The sequence below is a fragment of the Somniosus microcephalus genome, chromosome 5 (assembly GCF_052327205.1).
Source record: "Somniosus microcephalus isolate GS21.2 chromosome 5, FLI_Smic_1.0, whole genome shotgun sequence".
Classification (NCBI taxonomy): Eukaryota; Metazoa; Chordata; class Chondrichthyes; order Squaliformes; family Somniosidae; genus Somniosus; species Somniosus microcephalus.
Window position 1 is genome coordinate 30357851 of NC_140991.1, and position 25127 is coordinate 30382977.

Genomic DNA, 25127 nt, shown 5'->3' on the forward strand with positions numbered 1-25127 from the left:
TGGCAAAAATCATACAGCATGAAAAATAGGGGCAGGGATTATTAGCTGAAATTGTTGAACTCGATGTTGAGTCCGGCAGACTGCAAAGTGCCCAATCGAAAGATGAGGTGCTGTTCCTCGAGCTTACGTTGAACTTCATTGGAACAATGTAATAGGCCGAGGACAGAGAGATCAGAGTGGGAGTGAAGCGGTGAATTAAAATGACAGGCAACCGGAAGCTCAGGGTCACCCGTACAGACTGAACGGAGGTGTTCCGCAAAGCGGTCGCCCAATCTGCGTTTGGTCTCCCCAATGTAGAGGAGACCGCATTGTGAGCAGCGAATACAGTATATTGAATTGCAAGAAGTACAAGTAAATCACTGTTTCACCTGGAAGGGGTGTTTGGGGCCCTGGACAGTGGGAGGGGAGGAGGTAAAACGGCATGTGTTGCATCTCCTGCGCTTGCACGGGAAGGTGCCAGGCGGAGGAGAAGGGCTGTTAGGGGTGATTGAGGAGTGGACCAGGGTGTCGCGGAGGGAGTGGTCCCTTCAGAATGCTGAAAGGGGAGGTGAGGGGAAGATGTGTTTGGTGGTGGGATCACGTTGGAAGTGGGGGAAATGGCGGAGGATGATATGTTGAATGTGGAGGCTGGTGGGGTGAAAGGTGAGGACAAGGGGAACCCTATCGTGGTTCTGGGAGGGAGGGGAAGGGGTGAGAGCAGAAGTACGGGAAATGGAACGGACACGGTCGAGGGCCGTGTCAACCACAGTAGAGGGGAATCCTCGGTTGAGGAAGAAGGAAGACATGTCGGAAGCACTGGTATGGAAGGTGGCATCGTCAGAACAGATGCGACGGAGACGGAGCTTTGAACTGCGGTAGAAAAATAATAGGAGTGCAGAAAATACTGTAGAGTTCACACAGTGAGCAGCATTGCCTGTGTTTATTTGTATTTGGTGTATTGGCCTGGACGTGTGGGAGTTGAATGAGACAGACAGTATAGATTTATTACAGGCTCTGGTATCAGACACCCATGGGAATTCATCTACGGCCTTAGAACAAATACCTGCATGGCAGTGTCTGCAACGCCTGCAGTTGCCCAAGGTGGTGATTACTAAGTTGTGCCTCATCCGGAGGGGCTAAGCACAACCCTGCCTACTGCTCTTGAAGTGACCACAGCCCTGAATTTTTCTGCACCAGGGCTCCTTCAAGCCGACACAGGAGATCTGACTGAATCATCCAAAATATCACCCAGGCTCTTTTAAGGCTTGCATCCCGCTATGCGCACTTGGTACAGAGCCACAGCAGCAAAGACCCATGCAGCAAGGGTTCTTTGAGATTGAGTTTTTTTAAAGGTGCAGGGCATCATCAGTTGCACACATGCACATTTGGTCGTGCCACACAGAAATATTACTCGATCAATGTATAGATAGGGCGTGGTCAAGGGATATGGGAATCGGGCAGGAAAGTGGAGTTGAGGTCGAAGATCAGCCATGATCTTACTGAATGGCGGAGCAGGCTCGAAGGGCCGTATGGCCTACTCCTGCTCCTAATTCTTATGATCTCAACCCGAGAAATTTCATGTATCCTGGGAGCTGCAATTACTGTTACGTTCTGTGGCATTTCAACATTCAGGATCTGTTCCGGGAGATATCCGGCTTGAAGGATGGCTCCTATCTTCTTTGGCCATGGCGGATGCCAACAGTTGCTGTGACAATCACTAGACCTGAGGAGTGCTACAATGAGGCCCATGCCAATATACTGAGCAGCACTTTAGACTGGTTTTGCTTAAATAGTGGGTGGGACAAGGGGAGTGCACCTTAAAATATGCCTCAGAGAATGTGTCCAGAATAGTGACGGCGTGCTCTATGCCTGATAGTATTGCAACTGAGAAAGGCATCAATAGGCAAGAGCAGATGAGCAGGTCACAAGAGGGACTTAGCAATGTGGCAGGTGTGAACAAGGCATTATTGTCAAGCAGCCAACAGCATCAGGCAATTATTGCCACATTGCATTTAATGTGAAGTGTCAACCTGCACTCACTTTCTGTGGACTATTCTTCTTGTTATGGGTGCTCCTCTAGCTCTGCCTCTGGTTCCAGGTCAGGAGTGTCCAAGCTTCTTGTCCTTGTGGCCACCGTAGAGCCTTGTAGGGTACCAAAAAAAAGTTTAAATCAATGTTCCCATTAATTGCATCAATCTCAAGCTGTGGATATTCATGGATCTAGGTGTTTTTGTGTGCGATCTATCCACCAGCGAGGCAACAATGCAGTCCTGTCCAAGCATCCAGTCCCACAAAATTCAAACAGGACAAAGCTGTGTGTAAAAAAATACAAGCTCAAATGGAACTGAGTTTTCAATACTTCAAAGGCCAGAATTCCAGGGCTCTTAGTCTGGATATGGCTCAGGGCTATAGTTCGGACACCCCTTACATAACTTTATCCCATCCTGAGGACGCACCTTAAGACATAACCTCTGTCATAATATTTGCCAGCTGTGGCTATAAACAAATTGCGATGCTGTACAGTACAGAGCACAGTTTCCATTGCAATCACTTGCCTTGGTAGCTTTCTTGATGCCACTGAATTCTTCTGTACCTTCTTGATGGCTCTCCTGGTTCCAGGCACAACATTGACGCATTGTTTTACCTCCTACCATGCATAAAGTAAATGGACGTTAGTGGTTGTGTGACTACAGTGTTTGCTGCTGGCAAGTCAGCACTTCATCTGGAAGTACCATCAAGAAGAATTCGAGAAAGCCACCAAGGCAAGTGATTGCAAAGGAAACGTGCTTTCCTTTTCTAGGCAGCAGCAATAATCTCTCCTGTTCCACTACTCTCCAAGCTGTTTCAGTGACCCACTGCCACTTTTATCACAATTGTTAAATGTACTAAAAATAGCTCCTGTGCACAGGGAGTTAGATTATTGTCCAGCGGCCACATCTGGGTTGTGCCTTTAAGCGTTAAGCATGAACATTATAGGCTGCAACTTCAGAGGACCATTTTGAGTATGATAAATTAGCTGCATGTTACTCTAGACTTAATCTACGGCTACTGGTCAACCGTGAAAAATAATTGGTGACATGGAAAATAAAAATCTGAAAGATCAGTTGGGCTCATTTGCACTCATTGTAAGTTTCTCAAATTTATTTACTTTTATAAACAGCCAAAAGCCAAGGCTTTCCTGGCTGAAATCTGTTAACTCCGCACAAACTGGGGCTCAAACCTAGGGCCTTCCTAGTTTTATGGCTCAGCTACTCACTGACTAAACCTGTTGAGCCATCAGGGGAATAGAACCTATGGGCTCGATTTTAATAGCCCTGAGGAGGTGGGTCGGCAGTGAAAATCAGAAAAAATGGCTTCAGACTGCCAACCCGCCCCCACGCGATTTTTGTGAGTGTTGGGTCAGCCGCTCCCAAACTGACCCGATGGGAACCAGTGGAACAGGTAGTTAAGGCAGTTAACATGTCGTTAACTGCCTGCTTAATCCTATTTTAAAGGGCTGATCCTATTTTCGTGCTTTTTCAAGATGCAGCCCGCCTTCATCAAAACACGCCTGCTGAATGGAGGTGTGTTCACCTCGGACCTCAATCGTTGACAGCTGCTTGAGCAGCTTTAAAGCGCTCCTGCAATGTCTCATTCTTTCACATGCCACAACTTAGTGGCTTGAGGCTTGGGAGACATTTTGGTGCTCAACTAATCTTGTGAGATTAGAGTCTGACATCCATCTGCCGTGTTAGCTCCTTGGAACACCCTCTGGCCACTTTGTCTGGGCGCTCACAACACCCATTCCTTGACTGAGATATCTACCAGCGTTATGGGCTCCATTTATGTCCTCTCATCCTGGTCCTCATAATCGGAGGAGCAGCAGCCACGCGGCTCAGCGCAGAGCTTCCTCTGAAGAAGAGGAGGAGGACGAGGAAGAAGAGGAGGAGGACGAGGAAGAAGAGGAGGAGGATGAGGAAGATGAGGAGGAGGCGCTCCTTGCGGGCCCTCTTGTGACAAATGCAGCATCCCTCCAGTTCACTGCTGCCTGTCAAGCAGGGGATGTACACTGCCATGCTACATTCACATAAGCTTACCATAGGCGGTTACCATATGGCTCTCTAATTGTAGGCAACCTTCCTCCAACGTCATACATCATCTCTGCTATAACTGGTTCTTTCGTATCATTTGCACCATCATCATTACAAATGCAAGTCGCCCTGAGCCCTCAATGCGCATTTGTCATTTCCCAGAACACATAGGCCACATATTCAACTGTTTGGCATCACTATTGTTTACTACATTGACAAAAGGATCACAACGCAAACTCTTAAGTAGAAGCAGAAAAATAATGACAAAACACCCTTGTGACTAATAGTGCTTTATCTTCCTCTTACACGTGCTTCTACGTGGTGGTTCCCCTGTGGATTGAGCAGATGTAAAGGCACCTTGCTCACTTGGATGCTGCGCCTGCTTAGACGTCTTTGGCGGGCGTTCTCTGGGTTTGGGAGCCTGGGAGGGCTCTGCAACAGTCTGCTCCTCCTGCAGCTGTGCAGGGGCTGAAACGGCCATCTCAGTTGGGTGTGCAAAGTGGGTCTCTGAGTGAGGGCTCCGCAGTGGCATGGTCGTGTGAGCGCTTGGAGAGGAGCCCACACTTCCTTGTTGGCTGCCACCCACATCCCTCTCATGGGTCAGCCGCACTTCAGTGCTAGCAAGTGGCTGGAGAGCACCTGCTGCACATCAGGGGCCATGAGGACCCGTATCTGTATTGGCAGTCCTCATAACAAGGACATCCATGAAGCTCTGGTGTCTCTGCTCAATAGCTGCCCATCGCTCCACCAGTCACCATGTTTTTGTTACTCTGGCGACTTATGTTCTCCATGGAGGTTGCCATCCTATCCATGGAGGTTGCCATCCTCTCCATGGAAGTACGTTCATGCACCATTGCCTCCACAACGGCAGTGCTGATGTTAGAAACAGACTCCTCCATTCTCTCCACACTCGCAGTTACCCTGGAGACAAATCCTTCCAGAGACTCCTGCCCTTGTTCCTGGAGTTCCAGCACCGCTCTCTTTCTGGATGGCCCCAGAGGCACAGCATCTGCATGCAGCTGAGCAGAGCTAGGAGAGTCCTGCAACCTCCAACAAGGACTCTCCACTGCTGTCACTGTCTTCACCACCTGCTGATGCTCACTTGTGAGCTGTGATACACCAGGTGACAACACTACTCTATTTCGCGAAGGCTCCGCCGAGGTGGGCGTTTCTGGGTGCTGGGTGCGCTGAGTCCTGGTGACGCTGCTCCCTCTGAGGCTGCAGGTTCCTCTGAGGAATCGTCTGGCTGTTCCTCCTGGACAGTGGGGAGGGGGGCGCTCGATGGTCCTGTGGGAAAGTAAAGGCATGAGTTAGACATCTAATTTTGATGTAGCAGACACATCCTTTTGTGCAGATGTTACAAAGCGAATCTCTATGAACATCATATGACATTGTAGTCAATCATTAAATGTAAATGAGAGGGATGAAACTCTATTCTGTCACCGGTTTCGTCTAGTGCGCCCGTCTCTCCATCACCCACTTCCATATCCTCGCTACCTCTGACAATTTTGTGCGCTGCCTCCTCAGCACTTGTCAATGATGCAAGGGTTGGTGTGCCTCCTCCTGTCTGTGCTCTCTCCCTCTTATTGTGGGCTATCTTTTCCTGCAAGTAGATGGGCTATCTTTTCCTGCAAGTAGAGACACAAGCGGAGTTTTAACCACAGTGATGGAGTGAGTGTGAAGAACCCCCAACATAGAAGCTTAGAGGGAGACCAAGATAGAGTGAGGTGCCAAGAGGAAGCTAGCTCCCTGTGCGTTGTTAGTTGTTGTCATTGCATAACAGTGAGAGCGAGTGTGAGGGGTGCATAGGCAGGATGCTGAAGTGATTCAGTAGAGAGAGAGAGATGGATAGGTAAGGGTACAAGGGAAGTAAGGGTAAGGTGGCATGTGGAGGAGCAGGCTTACAAAGCAGAGTGCTGGTGATGAGAAGGGAAGGGAAGCAGATTGAATGTAATTGTGATGGGATACTCACTTTTGATGATCGCAGAAGATCATTAACGCGTTTCCGGCACTGGATCCATGTGCGTGAATAAATGGACCTTGCGCTGACCTCCTCAGCAATGCGCAGCCAGGCTGCCTTGGTATGGTGAGGAGGCTTCCTCTGGCCATCCGGAGGGAAGAGAAACTCCCTACGCCCTCTTACTGCCTCAACAAGAGCTTGGAGGGACTCCTCATTGAAGCATGGAGCTGCCTTGCCTCTGGAAGCACTCATTCTTGCTCTCACACATTCACAAACCAGCAGAATCAACAACTGAAAGGCTGAGGCTGCATGGGACCATTAAAAGCATCTGCAATAATGACGTCATCAGAGGTGGCTAATAGACCCGATCCCAGGCATCGGACCAGCCAGCGCGCCCCAATGAACAAGGCAATTGAATAAAAATGTAAAAACCGGAGCTGATCCAGCCGGCAGCGGGTCCGATCCCCGCCCACCACGCAACCCGACTCCAAGCCGCCTCCTGAAATAAAATCACGGCCTATGTCTTTGAAGAATTGAGAAACTAAATTTTGATTGCCTCATCAAAGGGTATGGAGATGATCAAAAGTGTTGATTCATCCATTGCACTGTGAGAGGATTGTAAGATGTGTGCACTTTAGGCACAGTCCAAGGGAAGCTGATGAATGCAAAGTGGAATCATCAGAAAAGGAATGGATAAGGTTGGTTGATGACTGGAGGATGTAATTGGTATGAAGTAAGGAACATATTGAGAGAGAGAGGAGCGTGCCTTGGATAATTTGGGTGTTCATTGAAAGGGTTAGAGAATGAGCCATCAACTATAGTTCAGAGGATGTGATTTGAGTTAAGACAGATAAAGCTTCCAAGAAAAATTTAAATTTATCTTTGAAGCTGTGCAAGTAAAAAAGTCCAGTCTATGAATTTAACATTACAATCTACATTATGGTGTTAGATCTTCAACTTCTACAATTTAAATAACCTGTCTCGGTCCATATTATACAGACTTAAATATGTCCTTTCTTTAATTAATTGAGCAGTAGCCTATTCCCATAACTCAACATTTTGAGTTGCAACATTTTTTTTAAACACGAATTGTTATACAGGAATAGGATAGCCTATTGGAACTTGTAATGAAATGATTAGCCCTGTTCACTAAAACTTTGCATTGATTGGGTACTATCAGTGTATGATTAGTAATAATGTTAAAATCTGTCTCCCTTATGTGCTTACATTATTGAATATTTCTTCTCTTGTATGCACATTTCTTGTTTGTTACTGTGAATTTTTCCACATTAACTTCTATCTGCCATTCCTTACCCTGAGCTTGGTGAACACTGGCAGTCCCTGCTGAAACCCTCACCCATGCTTTTGTTACCTCCAGACTCGACTGTTCCAAAGCTCTCTTCGTCGGGCTTCCACCCTCGGTAAACTTCAGCCCATCCAGCACAAAGCCCCGCTCAGCCGCCACCCCTGTGCTCGCTGACCTACATGGGCTCCCGGTCCACCAATGCCTCAGTTAAAAAATTTTCACCCTCATGTTCAGATCCCTCCACGGGCCCCCACCCTGCTCTATCTCTGTAACCTCCTCCAGCCCTACAATCCTTCGAGAACTCTGCGTTCTTCCAACTCTGGCCTCTTGTGCATTCCGCATTTCCTTCACCCCCACCATTGGCGGCCGTGCCTTCAGCCCTGGAATTCCCTCACTGAACCTCCCTGTTACTCCGCCTCCCTCTCCTCCTTTAAGACCCTCCTTAAAACACCCCTCTTTGATCAAGCTTTAAATCATCCCTCCTAATATCTCTTTCTTTTGCTCGGCGTCCATTTTTGTCAGATTACGCTTCTGTGAAGCGCCCTTGGGCATTTTCCTGCATTAAAGGTGCTATATAAACACAAGGTGTTGTTTTCCTTTGTTGGTTTTGTTACCTACCTGCCGTATTCCAGTAACATCTGTACAATTTCTTCACATCTGTAAGGGTTAGTCACATCCCTCATGTCTTTCACAGACTAAGCTGAGTAAGCAGAGATTTGATTAAAGAAACCGTTACTAATCCCAAACAGTTGTCGGGCAATTTGTTTCCAGGCAGAGCACAGTTGGGTATCCACATTATCTAAATTAACCTCAATCATCATGCATTATTTTTAATGACTCCACATTAACTGATAATGATGAGGAACAGGAACCGTCAATATAATAAATATGAAACTAAATGTTAACAAGAATTTACATTTATCTTTGGTTTGCAGAATCTTTGGGCAGCATCACTGAGAAGAGTAACACACGAGGGCCCTCAGTGAGACGAGAGAAGCTGGGATTGTTCTCCTTTGAGCAGAGAAGTTTAAGGGAAGATTTAATCGAGGTGATTCCACTGGGAGGAGGGTCGGTAACCAGAGGACACAGGTTTAAGATAATTGGCAAAAGAATCAGGGGGGAATGTGAGGAGAATTTCTTTAACGCAGCGAGTTGTTATGATCTGGAATGCACTGCCTGAAAGGGTGGTGGAAGCAGATTCAATGGTAACTTTCAAAAGGTAATTGGATATGTACTTTAAATAGGAAAACATTTACAGGGCTATGGAGAAGGAGCAGGAGGGAGTGGGACTAATTGGATAGCTCTTTCAAAGAGCCAGCACATGCCGATGGGGCAAATGGCCTCTTTCTGTGCTGTATGATTCTTTGAGCATCTCACATAGAGTATTTTGTTTAGTTCTTCTACTGAGGATCATGGGTGAATTTCCCCGGGGCTTTTCCCGCTCTGCTGCCGTATGATTGGCGGAAACCCCGTTTACGCTGATAACTGGGTCTCCGCCGAAGTTACAGCGTCAGAATGGGAAAAGCTCCAAGGAAGTTCAACCGCTATGGAGCCCCCCCATGGCGCTTGAAAACTTTCAGAAAGTGCAAGTGTTCTTTTAACTCAAATCTTTTGAGGGAATTTCTCGAAGAAGTTTTTAATCTTTGAAAAGGCTGCTGATTGAAATGTTTTGCTTATAGTCTGGAATTCTCCAGGTATGAGAGGTGTTGCACCTAATAATGTCAGTCAAGAAACTCCTCTATTCTCTCGCCTCTGCCCCAGAGGATTTGAGTGACAAACAACTGTAGACCTGAAACTAGTAACTGTCATTTTGGGAAGTCAGTGCTGTACAAATCGCTAAAGACAACAGCATTAAGCCACAATGGAAAGCGTGACTTTTTTAATACTCATAATCAAAAACTGTATCTTGATTGCGTTGGCTGATTAATTTTTTTAATGTAATTTGTCTGCTGCACAGGACATTAAGCTAATTAAGGAGAGCCAACGCGGATTTGTAAAAGGCAGATTAAGTTTGACTAATCTAATTGAATTTTTCGATGAAGTAACAGAGAGGATTGATGAAGGGAATGCAATGGATGTTGTCTACATGGATTTTTGGAAGGCTTTTGACAAAGTACTACATAGAAGGCTGGTTAACAAAATTGAGGCTCATGGAATAGGTGGGTCAGTGGCAGCCTGGATAAGGAATTGGCTTAAGGACAGGGAGGGATATGTGTTGGTGTAGGGGTTACGGGGATCGGGTGGGATATGTGTCGGTGCAGGCTCGATGGGCCGAAATGGCCTCTATCTGCACTGTGGGGTTTCTGTGATTCTGTGAAAACAGCGAGTTGTGGTAAATGGCTGTTTTTCAGACTGGAGGATGGTAGACAGTGGTGTTCCCCAAGGGTCAGTGCTGGGGCCACTGCTTTTTTTGATATATGTAAATGACCTGGATATTGGAATACAGAGTAGAATTTCTAAATTTGCCGATGACACCAAACTTGGGGTGTGGCAAACAGTGATGATGATACCAATTGACTGCAACAGGACATACAAAGGCTAGCAGAATGGGCAGACAAGTGGCAGATGGAATTTAATACAGAGAAGTGTGAGGTGATGCATTTTGGCAGAAGGAACAGGGAGAGGCAATATACACTTAATGGCATAGTTTTAAAGAGTGTGCAGGGACAGAGGGACCTGGGGGTTAATGTGCATAGGTCCCTGAAGGTGGCAGGACATATTGAGAGAGTAGTTAACAAAGCATATGGAATCTTGGGCTTCATAAATAGAGGTATTGAGTACAAAAGTAGAGAAGTTATGCTGAACTTTTATAAAGTGCTGGTTAGGCCACAACTGGAGTATTTCATCCAGTTCTGGTCACCACACTTTAGGAAGGATGTGAAGGCCCTTGAGAGAGTGCAGAGGAGATTTACCAGAATGGTTCTGGGCATGGGGGATCTTAGCTACAAGGACAGGTTGGAGAAGCTGGATTTGTTTTCATTAGAGCAAAGGAGGTTGAGGGGTGATTTGATAGAGGTGTACAAGATTATGACGGGTTTGGATAGGCTAGACGGGGAAAGGCTGTTCCCACTAGTTGATGGTACAAGGACTAGGGGACACAGATTTAAGGTTTTGGGCAAGAGATACAGGGGGGATGTGAGGAAAAACTTTTTTACGCAGCGAGTGGTGAGGACCTGGAATTCACTGCCGACGGAAATGGTGGAAGCGGAGACACTTTAATGTTTTCAAGGGGAGACTGGATAGGCACTTGAGGGAAATAAACTTGCAGGGCTACGGGACTAGAGCGGGGGAATGGGACTGACTGGATTGCTCTACAGAGAGCCGGCACGGACTCGATGGGCCGAATGGCCTCCTTCTGTGTCGTTATGACTCTATGACTCAGTGGCCTAGAAATTCATTGTAGCCACTTTTGGGGCGTTAAAGTTGGGCGGCCGCTAAAGTTTGCGCCCGCCGCCAAATCGAGGCCACTTCTCCGATATTCATTAGCTTCGCCCTAAGAGTTTGCTCGAGCGCTAAAACTGGTGCTGGACGCCTCTCTTTAGGCGCTAAGCCGGAGGTGCTGAGCGAGAGCGCCCAGGCCGGGCGCAGCGCAGGTGCGGCCATCTCGTGATTGACAGCAGACACCCTGGCGCCGGCCAGCTCTTAAGGGGGAAGGGTCGACTTTGTCTGCTGCCACGCCCTGGATAGTGGAGCCCTCCAGCTAGGCCTAAACACTGCTGCTGGACCCAAATAGCGCCTGAAGCCATGCAGAGGGCCCGTGAATGAGCGCAGCGCTTCTCAGAGCGTGATCTGAGTGTGCTGGTTGGTGGTGTGGAGAAGAGGCGCCATATTTTGTACCCGGACAATGGCAGGAAGGCGCCGGTCCGCGCCTACCGGAGAGCCTGGAGGCATGTCGCCAGCAAGGTGTCAGCCAACAGCGAGGTCCCCAGGACCGGTGTCCAATGCCGCAAAAAGTTTAATGACCTCACGCGGATTGTCAGGGTGAGTACCCTTTCCAGTGACCTCCTCATCCTTGCATGTGCACCTCACATTATGGGCAAAGGGACCTGAAAGCCCTAATGGCCAGCCCTCATCCAGCAGCTATGGGACAGGCATGAACATCAATTGCACATTCTGCACTTAACACACTGGCCAAGCTATTCCACCATGGGAGGCAGTGCACACAAGATCAGGGCAACACACTGGCCAGGCTATTCCACCATGGGAGGCAGTGCACACAAGATCAGGGCGACACACTGGCCAGGCTATTCCACCATGGGAGGCAGTGCACACAAGATCAGGGCGACACACTGGCCAGGCTATTCCACCATGGGAGGCAGTGCACACAAGATCAGGGCGACACACTGTACTTAGAGGCCGTCCTTTCTCTTGCAGGCCAAGCTGGCCAATAACAAGAAGAGCCGCACTGCGACCGGGGGAGGCCGACCCCAGATCCAGCCGCTCACCGAGCTGCAACATCGCGTGGAGCGCATCATGGGTGGCCGGGTGATTGGCCCCGTTGCATGTGGAGATGCCGACCCTGTTCTGGGCACCAATGGTAAGGACATCAACGTTTGGACCTCTCTCGTCCCACTTGTGCATCAGATCTACATCCTTTGCCACTGTCCGACCAATGCGCTGAATGCCACCACTCATGCATCCCTCGCTGACGCCCTCTGCTCACTCTAAAGCTACTCTTGTGCCTTCCTGCTTTCAGATGGTGAGGAGGAGGTCCCTGAACTTGCCAGTGACAGCCCCTCAGAGGAGGAGGAGGAGGAGGAGCAAGAGGAAGGCGGCCCATCAGGGGAACCCTCAGCCGTGGCAACCCATGCCAATGTAGGGGACACGTCTTCCCTGGAGGGGAGCGTCGCGGAAGTGTCGGAGGGGAGGGGAGCTCATGGGACCTGCGGCCTGCAGAAACGCGGGAGGGGGGTGCCAGCTCGGCGGCCTTCTCCCCAGAGGGGGGAAGGGTCGGAGGGGAGTCCAATTGCTGGGCCCAGCAGCCTCCAGCAACGCAGGAAGGGTCGGACAGCTCGGCGGCCTTCTCCCCAGAGGGAGAGTCCGGCCTCCAGTCCGGAGATGGTCTTCGCCGAGGAGATGGAACGCCTCGAGGACTTGTCCGCGGACTCGGAGCGCCGGCACACGGAGCTCATGGGGGTAGTGGCACGGTTGCCTGAGGCCATCGAGTCCCTCTCTCGGAGTGTCACCGACGTCGGGGCCTCACAGGCCATCAGTTTGGCGGAATTCGGGGCAGAGTAGGCAGCGAGTCGGGCGGCATTCGGGGCAGATCAGGCAGCGAGTCGGGCGGCATTCGGGGCAGCTCAGGCAGCGAGTGGGCAGCTGATCAGTGGTGCCGTGCAGTCACTGGGTGCTCTGATGAGGTCACTGAACAGGTCAACACGGGCACTCACTGCTGCCACACTCGCTGTGTCAGCCAGGCATCGCCAGGGCACCCGGCGCGCTGCAGCAGCACAGCGGTCTGTCCCTCGGCAGATTGGTGCGCATGCTGCAGTGCTGGCCCGGGCGAGTGCCAGTGTCTCAGGCGACCAGCGAGCACCTGCCATCCGCCAGCTTGCCCCCATTCCTCCAGCCGCCACTGCCACTCCCCCAGTGGAGCTGCCAGGAGCTGCTGCAGCGACTGATGCTGGCCAGCCACAGCTGCAGCATTCAACAGCCGCCCGCTCGACGGCCAGACCTCGACTAGGCCGACCCCCAAGGGCATCTGCTGTCACGACGTGCCCCTCTGGAGCCTGCCCCCAGCCTTGCAGCAGCCAATGGCCTTACTTTGAGGAGGAGCAGCAGGGCGGGCAGGGGCCACACAAAGATGGCCAAGGCATCGCCCTAGCGGGCCAAAAAGTCGAATGTGTGGCCAGTTGTGTTTGTTTTTTGAGGCCGAGAATTGGATGTTTGTTTTTTGAGGCCGAGAATTGGATGTTTGTTTTTTGAAGGCCGAGGATGTGGCCATTTTAGTTGCACTGTTTTGTTAATCCTCTCCAGGTTGTGGGAGCGAGTAATGTGTTTGAGTGTTTTTTGGGGGTTTCGTCTGTTTTTGGTTTTCATGTGGGAAGGGCCCTGAGTTTGTACAATAAAGCATTTTATTTATTAACATTGTCCATGTTTGATCTTTGAAGTGTTTGTTGCCTTAACCGGCTGGGGGCTTGCGGAGCGGCTGCAATCATGTTCTTTCATTGGCACAAGCCATTCCCTGACAGGGGGCCTAGAAGTGACGTTCAATAAGCCGCCGACAGGCGGCCCTTGGACCTTGTGCCTCCCTCCTGGGCTGGTACTCCTCGTCCTCCTCCTCCTCATGCTCCTCCTGCTCCTCCTCCTGAGGTGGGGGTCCAACGTGAGGTGGCAGTGCCTGAGTCCTGCGGATAGCCAGGTTGTGCAGCATGCAGCAAACGACGACGAATTGGGAGACTCGGTCCTGCGAATACTGGAGGGCTCCCCCGGAGCGATCGAGACAGCGGAACCGTTGCTCGAGGACGCTGATTGTTTGTTCTATGATGTTCCTAGTCGCTTGATGGCTCTCGTTGTATGCCTCTTCAGCAGGGGTCGTGGGCGTGCGGAGCGGGGTCATGAGCCAGGTACACAAAGGATAGCCTTTGTCCCCGATAAGCCATCCTCTTGGGGGAGGCTGTGCCTGGAACATGTCAGCCACAGTTGTCTGTCGTAGGATAAAGGCATCGTGGCTGCTGCCTGGAAAGCGGGCATTGACAGCTAGGATGCGCTGCCTGTGGTCACACACCAGCTGTACGTTGAGGGAATGGTAACCCTTCCGGTTGCGGTAATCCTCGGCATGTTCTAGAGGTGCCCGCAAAGCCACATGCGTGCAGTCAATGGCGCCCTGCACCATGGGGAAGCCCGCTATTCTTGCAAATCCCACTGCACGCTGCTGCTGCTTGTCCAGGGTCATGGGGAAGGAGATGAATTGATGTCTCCTTCTGAAAAGGGCTTCGGTCACCTGGCGGATGCAGCAATGCACGGCGAACTGGGAGATGTTAGCGATGTCCCCAGCAGTGGATTGGAAGGAGCCGGTGGCATAGAAGTTGAGAGCCACCGTCACCTTCACTGCCACCGACAGAGACGTCCTGCGCATCAGCTGTGGCTGCAGATCGCTGTGAAGCAGCTGGCAGATGTCTGCAACCACCTCCCTTCTGAATCGCAGCCTCCTTACACACTTCGCGGCAGACATGGTCAGATAGGAGGACTGCTGGCGGTATACCCTGGGTGGGTAAAGCCTCAGTTGGCGACGCCTGTTGCCCCCTCTGCGTCTAGCCAGGGCTGCCACTCTCTCACGGCGTCTGTAAGCCCTTCTGGCATAAGGCTGAAAGTCAGCGTTGGCACCCAATGCAGCCCCCATTATATGCTGGCAAACAATGAGCTCTCAATGAAGGCAAAGATAATTGCTAAGCTCTGGCCTGAGCCAAAAATACCTGTCCTAGTGTTGGTCCAAACCAGTAAGCTCTCCTCCTTGGTCTCTCTCCAAAAAACCGTTGCACAAGAGTGAATGCTGCAAAATGGCTGGCCTTTATAGTGCAGGGTAAGTGCCCTTTAATTAGCGCTCCCCGCGGCCCGCCTCGGCTGTGTACCGTTCCACTTCACAGTCGTTAGGGCCGCCCGGCGCACAGTGGCCTGGCGCGAGTGAAGTTCCGGTTCGGGGCGCACAAAGGGCGTTGCACTAGTAAATGACGTCATGATCTGCGCGCGCAGCAGGGCGCGCGCTAAGACTTTGCGCCGGCGCTAAATGTGTACTGAAGTTGGGGCGAGGCGCAGATCGCACTGCGCCCGGGCGCTAAGCGCCTAGCGCTCGAGATCTACTCCTCCTAAGGCGCTAACGGCTGGCGCGCCCAACTGAATTTCTAAGCCAATGAGTATATATTTAAAGTCCTAATGTTGCACTGGGATAATCAAAGATTCTGAAACCATCCGAGAGGTGAACTTATAGAGGTGTATAATCCGTCTTTCAGATAAGACGTTAAACCGAGGTCCCATCTGCTCTCGCAGGTGGAGGTAAAAGAGCGCATGGCACTATTTCGAAGAAGAGCTGGGGAGTTACCCCTGGTGTCCTGGCCAAATATTTATCCCTCAATCAGCATCACAAAAAAACCCGGATTATCTGGTCTTTATCACTTTGCTGTTTTTGGGCGCTTGCTGTGCGCATATTGGCTGTCGTGTTTCCTACATTACAACAGTGACTCCGCTTCAAAAAAAGTACTTCATTGGCTGTAAAGCGCTTTGGGACGTCCGGTGGTCGTGAAAGGCGCTATATAAATGCAAGTCTTTCTTTATAAAAAAGTAAACAGTATGAAAATCTGACAAATGACTTTAAATGGTAAGAGTAAGACAAGGCGATACAGATTCAAACCAATAAAAGGCGCATTTAGGACTGATAGCAGGGAGTTCGTCACACAAAGAGTGATCAATACAGGGACTGGACTCCCAGGTAGAGTAGTGAAAACCCTGGAATCATTTAAGAACCATTGGATGCTACCGTGGGGGAACTGGAGGGTCCAAGACTGGCCAAATGGCCACCCTCATCTGTAATTATCTTGCGAGCATTGTTAGCACTGCATTGGACACAGTAACCAAGAGCAATGCTGGCAAGCTATGTGCTAATTTTACCCTTTGTTTAAACAGAAACCACAAAGGGAGGTGTGAATACTTCTGAAGGTTCAGGTTCTGTCAACAGCATGAATTTATTTACATGTTTTTTTTTTATTTACTAGATTTAGCAAACACTGTTGACTCACTACAAGTCCTGCTGCAGGAATGGGGTGCCGCTGCAATTATGATACCGATTTCCAAACATTGGTCCTGCAGTAGATGAGAGTAACAACAACAAACTTGAATTCCTTTCGTGCTTCTTACATGCAGAAAACATTTGTATTATTATAGAGGACAAGGCAGTAGATGCCAAGCAGGAAGGGAAAGGGAAAAATGGAGAAAGTTAGGATGGGGCACCAAAGGCATGGGCAGAGAGAAGGATCTTGAGGAGGTGTTGTAAGGTAGCAAGTTGGAGGGAATTGGGCAGGGGATTCTAGAGGGCGGGTATATAGTGGCTGAATGAGCAGCCACTGATGGTAGAATAGAAGTAGTGAGAGACATGAAGTCCGAGGATACATAGAATGTACAGCACAGAAACAGGCCATTCGGCCCAATTGGTCCGTGCTGATGTTTATGCTGCACACGAGCCTCCTCCTGCCCTACTTCATCTCACCCTATCAGCATATCCTTCTATTCCCTTCTCCCTCGTGTACTTTTCCAGCTTCCCCTTAAATAAAGACTTTTTTTTCCCCTTAAATGCATCTATGTTATTCACCTCAACTACTCCTTGTGGTAGTGAGTTCTACATTCTAACCACTCTCTGGGTAAAGAGCAAGGAGGACCAGAGGGTATAATATAACGAAAGAAAAAAAAACTTGCATTTATATAGCGCCTTTCACGACCTCAGGATGTCCCAAAGTGCTTTACAGACAAGTGAAGTGAAGTCACTGTAGTAATGTAGGAAATGCGGTAGCCAATTTGTGCACAGCATGCTCCCACAAACAGCAATGAGAGAATGACTGGGGAGAGCTCCCCTGCCATGAGAGAATGATTCCAGGGATGAGGGACTTCAGTTACGTGGATAGACGGGAGAAGCTGGGGTTGTTCCCCTTAGAGCAGAGAAGGTTGAGAAGAGATTTGATAGAGGTGTTCAAAATCATGAGAGGTGTAGACAGAGAGAAACTGTTCCCATTGGCGGAAGGGTCGAGAACCACAGGACACAGATTTAAGGTGATTGGCAAAAGAACCAAAGGCGACATGAGGAAAAACTTTTTTACGCAGCAAGTGATTAGGATCTGGAATGCACTGCCTGAAAGGATGGTGGAGGCAGATTCAATCGTGGCTTTCAAAAGGGAATTGGATAAGTACCTGAAGGAAAACAATTTGCAGGGCTACAGGGAAAGAGCGGGACTAGCTGACTTGCTCTTGCAGAGAGCCAGCACGGGCTCGACGGGCCAAATGGCCTCCTTCTGTGCTGTAACCATTCCATGATTCTATGATCCTATCTTTCACTTCCACCTGAGAGAGCAGACGGGGCCTCGGTTTAACTTCTCATCCGAAAGACGGCACCTCCGACAGTGCAGCACTTCCTCAGTACTGCACCGGAGTGTCAGCTTAGATTATACAGGAAACTCTTTTTTATCCGGCACCGACGGGACCGGCATGGTGCCGGTTTATCAAAAAGTCCGGATTACAGAGAGGTATAGTTAAAAGGTACGAGACCTCCGTACACAGCAACAAATCCAGGCTTCCCTGTTGCTTAGCAACAGATGCAGGAACCCCGGCCACAAGAGCCAGGTGTCCTTGTTGCTTAGCAACAGGTGCAGGAACCCCGGTTACACAGCCACAGATCCAGGAACGGCCACTAATATGAAGTAAAACTTACCTGAACCTACTCCTGAATTTTGCCGGTTAACAGAGATTTCCGGTTATTTAGGTGCCAGTAAATCGAGAGTTTCCTGTACATGGAGATGAGGCAGGAAAAGATCACTAAGGTAGGGTGGGGTGAGAGCATGAAGGGCTGTGAAAGCGAGGATGAGAATTTTGAAGTCAACCTTCTGGGGCACAGGCTGGCAGTGAAGCTTGGAGAGGACGGTCTAGAGGGTGATGGCCGAGGAAGGCAGCTGCAGCATTTTGGATGGGTTGTCGTGTGCAGAGCAGCTGGGAGAGCACTTGAGAAGTCGAGCTTCGAGGTAATGAATGTGTGGACTCGGGTCTTAGTAAAGGAGGAGGACGGGTGGGAGCAGAGATGGGCAATGTTGCGTAAATAGAAGAAAGTGCTCTTGGTAGCAGAGCAGATGTGGGAAGGAGACTGAGCTCAGTCGAGCAGTACACCTCCTAACTCAGTGAGGTTGATGGAGTCAAGACCAGGGTAAAAATAAGGCACAATAGGGTACAATTTCATCTGTTTGCTTTTTTCCATGAAAAGGTAGAAAAAGAGACGGCAGTGCTCTCATTTCGCATAAAATAGCAAGAAGATTGTATACTCCAATATGCCCTTATTCCAAGACAACAGTTGTGCTATGGCTATTGTCTCTTTTGAATAGTGAACACTTCAATGTGAAAACAGTGGGCCGGGTTTCCTTCCTACCGCCACAGGAGGGTTGGGGTTCAGCTTCTGCCTGCTGCGACTCCTGACGCACCTTCCTGGGTTTGGTGGCTCCTTACCGATGCAGGGCAAGGACCTGGCAGGATCCCTGCCACAAGAGGGAGCGCAACGCGGCACCCCTCTCCTGGAGGTCCCCCCCCGAAGTCTGCGTGCACAACGGGCAGGGAAATTGGGCGGGATCCCCAAACCCCCGCCTCCCCGCCGTCATTTACATGGGGTGGGGCAGTGAAGGGGGTAGCTGCTGGCCTTCTGAGGTCGTGAAAGGCGCTATATAAATACAAGTTGTGGTAAACCACTGTTGTTGTTGTTGTTGTTACACACTGTTGTACCTATGCATGCCTCAACATGTCTCGGCTGGCTCCACCCACACAGGCCCAGGTATAAAGGTGATTGACCTGCAACCCCCTGCCTTCTTGGAACCCAGTCAACCACGAGAGGCATGCTCTGTTCTTTGCTAATAAAAGCCTTTAGTTACTCTCTTAACTCTCAGTCTTTTATGAGTAATTGATAGCGCATCACAAGTCTTCCTACTTTTCTCTCAGGGATAAAAAAAAAAGGATTTGGGGCAGGAATGCGACGGTCAGCCTCACTGCCTGATTTTTCCCACTGTTTCCACCTGACTTGGGGGGCGGTGTAGTGGAGGAAAACCTAGTCCTGCATGTCCTGTTACATCTGCCTGAAGTTGAATAAACAACATTTTCATCGGAAAATGCTGTTAATAATTGATCCCTTGTACACTAATCCTCTTTCCATCGAACTTTGTTCGGTAACCATCTCAGTACTAGAATGGGATGTTCTGCCTCGACTCAGCTCTCTACTCTCAGAAATAAAGGTTAGGTTGTTGCCGCAATATAAGATCGTTGACAAGGCTTTTGCTTTACACAATGTTTTTTTCAGTATTAACTTAATCAAATCGCGCCAACCGCCCCCCCTCCCCCCACCACTTATACCATTCTACAATGTTAATTTGGGTAATTTTACTCGGTTAAAGACACTTTTTAAGTGCAAATTGTTGTTGTTAATAATGTTTTTTTTAAAAGCAGATACCATCTTTTTCATGATATTGAAAGTGCTACATCATTTACGTTAGAAAAAGACTGTTTTTGTAATGCGGTATGGTTTATCCCAAAGGAACTTTGCTGAAGTGTCTTGCTGGTGTTTAGAGAACCACTAACAGTTCGTTTCTTCATCAGGCTAATCGGCTTGACATTTGTGTGTTGTTGCAGCGGAATGAAAACGGGCCTCCAACAATGCTAGGGCTACCATGGGCAGTGTCACGCTACGCTACTTCTGCTACGGGTGTCTCTTCACGTCCGTGACCTGGACACTTCTCCTTTTCATCTACTTCAACTTGAACAACGAAGGCTACACTTTCAGCAATGTGCCCTTCCAGGGGAGCCAGCGGGCGCAGTGGAGATTCCAGCCGCGATTTACAAAAGGCCCCCAACGACTGCTCGAATCCCAGCACCGAGGCAACGTCGGCAGTCAGTTCATGAAACACATGCCGAGGAACTCCGAGAAGAAATTGGAACTGTTTTCAGAATTAGGTGAGTCACTTGTTCCCGCTCGGCATTGTAATTCAAGACAGCAGGGCAATAACATTGTATTTGGTTTGTAACTGGTTACCTTTACTAAAATTAACATTTTTATTAAATGTTTCAAAGTACATCAAACCGATATGGCCATGACCCTTAAGAATTGAAAGGTGCAACACAATATGGCAAATACATATCCCTATTCTTCTCAAGTCGATACTGACAGAAGGTTAGATCAATGTTACTTTCATAAGCACTCTTGGGCACTCTCAGTGCTGTCTTAATTATGATATTTAAAGAGTTTCAGAGCCCTGTATTCAATTTTATCTTCAGAATAATTTATGACTGCCTTTACCATGCTCCAGCAACCATCCTTAGCACCAACCTCAGAAGGGTGCTGCCCAAACCAATGTAAACATTTTTGCAACGGTTTATGCCAGTGTTTATGGTTGGCCTGAGTGAGATGGTCAATTTTGTGCCAAATTATGGGCTGTTTGGCGCTGTGGGAACTGTCGCTTAAACTCAGTCAACATGGAATCCTTTCAATCCGTAGAAAAAAAGGCACTTGAATTCTATCGGCCGAGGCTCGATTCAAGTCCAGATCCCAGAGGGGATAGGCAGTCTGCTTAACCCTCTGCACTCTCCGGTCCCCCTAAAACCACTGTTAAAATATCGACAGATTTGGCAGTGCTGTGGCACAGAATGCAAGGGCAAGAGTTTCACTCACTGCCCTCTTCCCTACTGAGCTACGAATCTCGGGCATGGGAAGGCACCGAGGAACGCCAGAGTCACCGCAATCTCTTCATGCAACTGCTAGTGAAATGAGACAGGGCAAAAATACCGTAAAAATACAAAAAGAATGGGGTAGAAATTGGTACACGTTGTGCCGGATTTTCGGGCGTAAAACAGGCTCAAAGCATACCAATTTAGCATTGGGACGACCTGCGCCCAGTCTGCGCAAGCGTGGTGAGGGTTTATACATGCCCGGGCGGATGCCTAAAACAGGTGTGAGGCCCCTTAAATATGTTCATGAGGGGCTCAATGCTTTTTGAAGGAACCCCCCCCCCTACAAAATGTGTTACCTGCTCAGGATTCTTCAGCGGCCTCCCGCGGCCACCAATGAAAGGTAAGTTTTTTTGTGAAAATCCTTTCTGTGGAGCCAGGAGGATCAGGAATGCTTCCCTCCCCCTCTCCCCCCCACTCCACAGCCCCCTCCATTGTCCGATCCACCCCCCTCCGCATTCTGAAACTTTCCTGAGGGTCTCGCGGGTCGAGTTGCCGGTGGCGGCCGGACAAGTGCCTGCGGCTCACCACAAAAATGTAGATGGGAACAGATTCCCGCATGGCCTTGGGACCCCCTGTCCACAATAATACTGGAGAGGGATGTAAGGATTCAATTGCATTTAAAAAAAATTTGTTCCTGGAGTGTGGGTGATGCTGGCAAGGCCAGCATTTATTGCCCATCCCTAACTGCCCTTGAGAAGGTGGTGGTGAGCCGCCTTCTTGAACCGCTGCAGTCCGTGTGGTGAAGGTGCTCCCACAGTGCTGTTAGGGAGGGAGTTCCAGGATTTTGACCCCGCGACGATGAAGGAACGGTGATATCTTCTAAGTCAGGATGGTGTGTGACTTGGAGGGGAACTTGGAGGTGGTGATGTTCCCAAGCGCCTGCTGCCCTTGTCCTTCTAGGTGGAAGAGGTCGTGGGTTTGGGAGGTGCTGCCGAAGAAGCCTTGGCGAATTGCTGCAGTGCATCTTATAGATGGTACACACTGCAGCCACGGTACGCCGGTGGTGGAGGGAGTGAATGTTCAAGACTGCCTTGAAATTAGCCTATTCAAATATTAATGGATGAATGCTTAATGAGTCCCCATGAAATTCTTTTATGTTCTTTTTTAAGGGAAAAGTTAAAATAAACAGGTAACTCTTCCATAAATAAAAAGAATTTCATACAAACGCACTCACTAACGTTAAAACAGCCTGATTTCCAGCCATGTGGAATAAAATGTAGAACTGCACAGTCACTGTGTGTGGACGAAAGTACAGTTCTTAAAAAAACACGGCTAAGAATCATGAGACTGTGGAAGGAAATCCTCTTCTGGGAACTAAAATTTTAGGCAAAATTTTTGCATTTGGAGATTTGCTGAGAAAGATTAAACTTGTTGGTACTACTGTAAACATTTGAGTATTACAGTTACTGGCAGGGTTAAACTTCAATGGTGTTGATTTTCCAGGAATGACTTATTTTAAGTGTTTGCAGCTGCAGTGTAATAAGTAATCCTTTTCAAATGGTTTAGTCATTCATCTGCAAATGTATTTTTGAAAAATTGCTTTACGTCAAGAATACTCAAGCAGGTTTCTAATTACAACTCTAACAATGTAAAGATTAGGGGGAAAATATGCACTGGACAAAAATGTTGATAAAATATAACATTTTGATGTGGTAGAGGAGCTTGCTTTTCTATAGGAAGTCCTATGCTATGTATCATGGGCTAGATTTTCAGCTTATTGACTGTGAATCGGCAGGAGGTCTAGCTCTGCATTACACTATCATATCTTGCATATCATATGTACAGATGATAAAGGACTTCCAGCCCAAACTTAATTTATCCATTCAGAAACATCCCACAGTTCTCCACCCCCCGCCCCCCCCCACCACACCCATATCAGCATCTAACTTTTTTTAAATGTGAAATAATAGAATAAATTGAATAAATATGTGAATGGGCAGAGCAATGGCAGATGGAATTTAATGCTGATAAGTGTAAAGTGTTGCACATTGGAAGAAAGTTGTTGTTCAAATAGCTAAGGATGAAACCAAAATTTAGCTATGATTTGGCCATGGCTCAGTTGGTAGCACTTTTGCCTCGGAGTCAGAAGGTTGTAGGTTCAAGTCCCACTCCTGGAGACTGGAGCACAAAATCTAGGTTAACAGGCCTGTGCAGTACTGAGGGAACGCTGCACTGTCGGTGGTGCCGTCTTTTGGACGAGATTTTAACCGAGGCCCTGCCTGCTCTCTCAGGTAAAAAAAATCCCATTTTGAAGAAGAACAGGTGAGTTCTCCCCATGTTCAGGCCGATATTTATCCCACAACCAACACCACTTTAAAAAAAACCCAGATTATCGGGCCACTATCACGCTGCTGTTTGTAGGAGCTTGGTGTGGGCGAATTTGGCTGCTGCGTTTCCTACATTACAACAGTGACTACACTTCAAAGGTACTTTTTTGTCTGTCTGTCGGTCTGACTGCCTGTCTGTCTGTCTTTCTTCCTTTCTGTCTTATCTAATTCAACGTTCAGCATGTCCAACCAATGTAGAGCAACAATTGACAGCCAATAGAACGTTGAACCATGTAGCCAAATCGCTAGTTGCTGCTTCTAGTCTTAGATGTCGCAGCAAAAGGGCCACATTCAAGCACTGGAAGCAGTGCCGGGAAATGCCACAAGGCTCTGGTGAATCTGTGCTGTGCCCCCCCTCACCGCCAAAGGCCAATATACCCTTGCTATATTTGTACCTGTACGCTAGCTTTTAGTGATTTGTGTACACGTACACCCAGATCCCTTTGCTGCTTCACAGCTCCTAGGCTCTCACCTGGAAGGTTGGACACCGCGGGAGGCTCGGAGGTCAGACCGGGTAGAAGGAGAGCCAGGGAGAAGCAGGCCCCGGGACGTCGGTACCACAGCGGCTGAAGATTGTCGGGCAGGAGTGCGGGAAAGGCGGAGCGAGGCGAGAGCAGACCCTATTGTGATGGCGCCGATGAAAATGGCTGCCGTCCTTGCGGGCGCCGTGTGTACCAGCAGCTAAGTGTCCTTTGCTGCTTGGTGCGCTCGGCTCATTAAGAAAAAAGCATTTCACTGACTGGATTTCACTTGTTGTATTTGGTTATGTGACAAATAAAATTGAAAATTGAAATTAAGAAAATATTCCGATTTTGTCTTTCTGGGATCTGAAGTGGATGACCTCACGCTTGGATCCCACCTGCCACAGTTTTGCCCACTCACTTAGTCTGTCCATGTCCCGTTGTTGGTACAGAGCAGCATTGCTGGGGGCTCAGGAGCTGGTCAGCAGCTTCGGAGAGAAAAATTAAGGGAAATTTAGACAGGACCATATAGTTAAAAAAATAAGTGCACTGTTTGGTGGATTTTCTGACTTAGAAACTGGTTCCCTGTAAAACATAAATGTTTTGAGGTACTTACTTTAATAATTTCAAAATATCTTTTTTTCAGGAATGATTTTCAATGAAGTAGATCAGCAGATTCGGAATGCGGGATACCAGAAACATGCTTTCAATGTGCTCATCAGTAATCGTTTGGGCTACAGCAGAGATGTTCCTGATACTAGAGACCCAAAGCAAGTTCTTAACTTTTAGTTATCGCCTGATTTAAAGATGCACTCCACATTTCCACTTGCACGTATCGATGTATGTCAGTACTAAATTCCAGTGCCCTCCTTGTTGGCCTACTGACCTCCACCCTGCAACAACTCATCTAGAAGTCTTTCGCTCGCATGCTATGTTAGACGCAATCCTTCTCACCTTACCACTCGAATCCTAGCCGACCTCCACTGGCATCAGCTTCAGAATCACCAGCTTCAGAATCCTCATCTTCAAATCCCTCCACTGTGCACCTCTGTAACCTCCTTGAGCCCTGTGTCCATGTCTGCAGCTTTAGCTCTCCCTAAGCTAGTTCATTATGTGCCTCTCCTTCCTCCCCTCTGCTGTCAGTGTCAGAGCTTTCAGCCATCTCGAACTCCATCCCCATAATCTCTTACTCCATCTCTCCCCATCTTCAAAATCCTCCTTAGAAATTGCCCCTTTGACAGCGCCTTCAACCACCTTCTCTCGTCCCCCTGCTCGAGTCTGACCCCTAACTGTGAAGCACATTGGGACATTTGGCTATGTTTAAGGCGTTATATAAACACAACTTTAAATCATAATGTCTTTGCAATAAACAAATAGTCGTGGAAATGGAGCAAAATGGCTGCTGTATCTTTCTAGATTTGATACCACACAATGTGAGATTCCCCAGCTCTGCTGCATATAAGACAAAAATCATGATCCTCCCCTTGCCCCCCCATTCTCATGTAACGACAATACTATTCAAATTTATAGCTATTCATATTTTGGTTTGTGGGAAAGTGCAACTTTAAT

The 25127-nt window shown here is 48.6% G+C and overlaps 1 protein-coding gene across 1 annotated transcript in view; it reads left to right on the top strand.

The window, feature by feature from the left end:
• The window catches only part of galnt11 (UDP-N-acetyl-alpha-D-galactosamine:polypeptide N-acetylgalactosaminyltransferase 11 (GalNAc-T11)), a 215039-nt gene that overhangs the window by 127157 nt on the left and 62755 nt on the right, over window positions 1-25127 (top strand). The window contains exons 3-4 of the mRNA XM_085987497.1: window positions 19676-19996; window positions 24205-24328. Of these exons, the coding sequence (XP_085843623.1) occupies window positions 19714-19996; window positions 24205-24328 (407 nt within the window). The 5' untranslated portion in view covers window positions 19676-19713. The remainder of the gene's footprint in view (window positions 1-19675; window positions 19997-24204; window positions 24329-25127) is intronic.